This window comes from Microtus ochrogaster, chromosome 5, assembly GCF_000317375.1.
Source record: "Microtus ochrogaster isolate Prairie Vole_2 chromosome 5, MicOch1.0, whole genome shotgun sequence".
Taxonomy (NCBI): domain Eukaryota; kingdom Metazoa; phylum Chordata; class Mammalia; order Rodentia; family Cricetidae; genus Microtus; species Microtus ochrogaster.
The window spans coordinates 15,171,516-15,175,199 of record NC_022012.1 but is presented as its reverse complement, the minus strand read 5'-3'; the positions used below and the strand labels follow the sequence as shown (position 1 = coordinate 15,175,199).

Below are 3,684 nucleotides of genomic sequence, written 5' to 3'. Positions count from 1 at the left end.
AAAAAAAAAAAAAAAAAAAAAAGAGTTCAAGACCAACCAGTGTAACAAAAACCCAGGGTAATCTAAACAAGTGAGACCTTCTGGCTCGGGCCTATAACCCTGTCTGCTTGGGAAGCTGAACCAGGAGAGTGGACAGTTGAGGATCTGCGCTGACACGATGACTCATTGGTTAAAGGGCACTTGCCGCCAAGCCTTAGGACCTGAATCCAATCCCTAGAACTGACTTGGAAGGAGAAGCAACCTAAGATGTCCTCTGACCTTGACATGTGTGCTGTGGTGTGCACATTTCCACACAGATTCACACATCCATAAATAAATGTTTAAAAAGCATTTAAGGGTTGGCCTTTAGTCCCAGGCCCAGATTCAGACCTAGCCTAGATAACTTACCAAGAGTCTCTGTCTCAAAAATTAGATTTGACTAGCCAGGTGGTGGTGGCGCAGGCCTTTTAATCCCAGCACTTGGGAGGCAGAAGCAGGTGTATCTCTGAGTTTTGAGGCCAGCCTGGTCTACGGAGCAAGCTCCAGACAGCTAGAGCTGTAACACAGAGAAATTTTGTCTCAGAAAAAAATTACAGATTTGGGAGAATGCGGTGGTTCAGGGGGTCAAGGCACTTGAAGCAGAAGTCTGGTGACTGATTTCAGTCCTCTGGGTGGAGAGCAACAGAGCCGCCCTCTGACGTCCATATGGATGCTATGGCAAGCAAAGCAGAGAACATTCTAAGTCATGGGTACAAAGGCAGAGGCCCTGAGGTGGACTGAAGTTAGCGTAGGACTAGGCATAGTGGCTCACGTTTGTCATCATACCCCTTGGGAGATTCGGTTCCAGGTTGTCCTTGTCTACATAGTGAGTTTAAGGCTAGCCTGGGCTGCCTAACTAAGACTGTCTCAAACAACAGAAAGTCTACAGACGAATTAGAAACCTTCTCAGCTCTGAGAAGGCTGAGGCTAGGAAGCTGAGGTGGAGCGTGTTCCTCACTAAGGATGCCTCTTTCCTCCTGTCCCCAGGGGCCTGCGAAGCCTCCCTGGCATGTTCCACCTGCCATGTGTATGTGAGTGAGACCCACCTGGATCTCCTGCCTCCTCCTGAGGAGAGGTGAGTGGGCAGCCCAGCTATACTGCCGGCATCCGCCTCCCTGTGCCCAGGGCTCTTCCACCCACACCACCCTGACCACTGCCCTTTGTCCCAGGGAGGACGATATGTTGGACATGGCCCCGCTGCTCCAGGAGAACTCAAGACTGGGCTGCCAGATTGTGCTGACCCCTGAGCTGGAAGGAGTCGAGTTTGCTCTTCCCAAGGTCACCAGGAACTTCTACGTGGATGGCCACATCCCCAAGCCCCACTGAGAGGAGGTCACCGGACCAACCAGGGCCACTGAACTGAAAAGACATGCTTCTGGTCCCAGTGCACGGACTGGCCGGGAAAGAGAAGCTGAAAGCACAGTGTGAGACCAGAGCCGCTGCTGGGTACAGCCCATGTCTGGGCACTGAGGGGGATGGGTCTCCATCTTGGGTATGTCAGTCCACCAGGGAGAATCGAACTATAAATTAGGGATGGACTCAAACCAGAGCTGCAATAAAAAGTAATACACATCTGCGGCATGTTTCGTGTCCTTGGGGGGCCGGTCTGTCCAGCTCCTAGTGCAGGGGCCCTGGCTGTGCCCACACCCCAACCCCGGCAGCACCCGAGACTTCGTTCTTCCTGGGGACGCTCCTGCGTGACTAGGCCCCGCCCTAGCCACAGAGAAGGGATCCACAGCGCCCCTTGACCTTCAAGGCTGTGCTAAGTGATCAGAAGATAGCTAGCAAAGAGGGGGGGGGACCCAGGGGGGGCTTTCCTGATCACACAGCTGAGGCTCCTGGCAGCCACTCCAAAAAGTGCTCCCAGGTGCAAACAGCGCCCCCACGTGACCTACGCCGACCGGCTCCGCCCAGGTGGCGCCCATCGTCATCACCCTCACCCTTCGGGTTTATCTCTAGGGGGAGCAGGGCAGAGACATTTTGCTGCTGGGCTCGAAGTGGGCATGGAGGCGGCATCAGCCCGTGGCTTGGAGCGCCGCCGGCAGGAACTTCTGGCGCCACCTTGTCTGGACACCGAGTCGCTCCGTAAGAGCCGACCCCCCACACGGGAGCCTGGAGCCCTGAGATGCCTCACTCCCAATGGCAGGTGCGTGGGGCAAGACTCCTCCACCGCCCATCCTAGCCAGTGTCTCACCAGTACCGGAGATTGCGGGGTCCCGATCCCCAGCTTTCCAGTCTTCCCCCTCTTAGTTACCGGCGCCGATGACGTTTTAGCCCCTATATACAGGAAGGGACAGGTGATTTCCATCCTACCCACCCTTCTGTGGCTGTGTGACCCAAAAAGGTGCCAATGAAGGGTCAACCGTGGAGTGATGAGGGTAACCTACTAACAAACAGCAGTCGATGGGGTGATTGACTAATGGTTGCTACCGACATTAGCCTGAATTGGGCAGATTGCCTAGGGTGGGTCCTTGCTTTGTTAGTGGTGGTGGGGGTGGCTGATGGGAACTGATAGCCAGCCATGGGGGATTCAGTCTCTGCTAACAATTATTTTGCAACTTTTAAACCTAATAACCCAGGATTCTGGCCCCAGGTGAAGCACAGGGTTACCAAAGCAGAGGCACCAACTGGGTGGCGCTCCACCACCCCCTCCATACCTATCAAATCCAAGCCCCCAGGAAAGGGGTGGCCACGCCTTACTGCTTCTTATCCCCCAGGTCCCTGTGGCCTGTGTGCCAGGACTCTGTCAGCACAGCATTGCCTTTCCTGCAAGAGAAAGAAAACGGGTCACTGGGGTCCCCTTCGCTGGCCTCCCAGGCCCTGGGGCCGTGCTGGGAGCTGATGGTCATAGGGATGTCAGACCCCCTAAGTATGGCCAGGAACCCTAAGAGCACACAATACTCCAACCCGGAATCGTCTAGTGCTGCTCCCCCAACTTCACTCCAGAGAAGATCACGGAAGCAGCTGAACCCCCAAAAGGGCATTGAGAAGGGGGACCCCACGTTCAAGGGGGTGACTCTGAAGTTTCAGATACAGCCGGATTCTAGCCTCCAGATTGTATCCACCTACAGGTAGGGACTCTCAGCCATGATAATATATGCTTGCGTATAATAACAGTGTACTTACGGGACAGGGCTGGTATTAAAGGCCTGTCACCCAAACTATTCGGGAAACCGAGGAAAGACAGGGAAAGGTCAAAGCCAGCCTAAGCTACAGAGTGAGTTCAAGGCCAGCCTGTGCAACTTAAGGAGCTTGCCTCAAGATGGAATTGAAAAAGGCTGGAAGCCATGTATAAAGGGGGCATGTTGGGAAAGAACCAAAGCACATTTAGAGCCAGCCTGGCTACATAGCTAGACCCTTGCTCAAAAAAAAAAAAAAAAAAAAATTAAAAAAACAAACAAAACACCTTGGGCCTGGAGAGATGGCTCAGCAGTTAAGAACATTGGCTGCTCTTCCAGAGGACTTGGGTTCAATTCCCAGCACAACTGTCTGTAACTCTAGACCCAGGGGATCCGACACCTCATAGAGTATATACAGGCAAAACACCAGTACAAATCAAATAAATAAATAATCTTTTTTTAATATTTATTTATTATGTATACAATATTCTGTCTGTGTGTATGCCTGCAGGCCAGAAGAGGGCACCAGACCTCATTCCAGATGGTT

General features: G+C 53.0%; 2 protein-coding genes across 2 annotated transcripts in view; both read left to right on the top strand.

Moving 5' to 3' along the window:
• Window positions 1-1,588, top strand: part of Fdx2 (ferredoxin 2) — a 4,949-nt gene extending 3,361 nt beyond the window's left edge. The window contains exons 4-5 of the mRNA XM_005346876.2: window positions 1,006-1,093; window positions 1,188-1,588. Of these exons, the coding sequence (XP_005346933.1) occupies window positions 1,006-1,093; window positions 1,188-1,344 (245 nt within the window). The 3' untranslated portion in view covers window positions 1,345-1,588. The remainder of the gene's footprint in view (window positions 1-1,005; window positions 1,094-1,187) is intronic.
• Window positions 1,589-1,983: 395 nt separating this feature from the next.
• The window catches only part of Zglp1 (zinc finger, GATA-like protein 1), a 5,679-nt gene continuing 3,978 nt past the window's right edge, over window positions 1,984-3,684 (top strand). Inside the window, exons 1-2 of the mRNA XM_005346875.2 lie at window positions 1,984-2,164; window positions 2,736-3,089. Coding sequence (XP_005346932.1) covers window positions 2,022-2,164; window positions 2,736-3,089 — 497 coding nt within the window. The 5' untranslated portion in view covers window positions 1,984-2,021. The remainder of the gene's footprint in view (window positions 2,165-2,735; window positions 3,090-3,684) is intronic.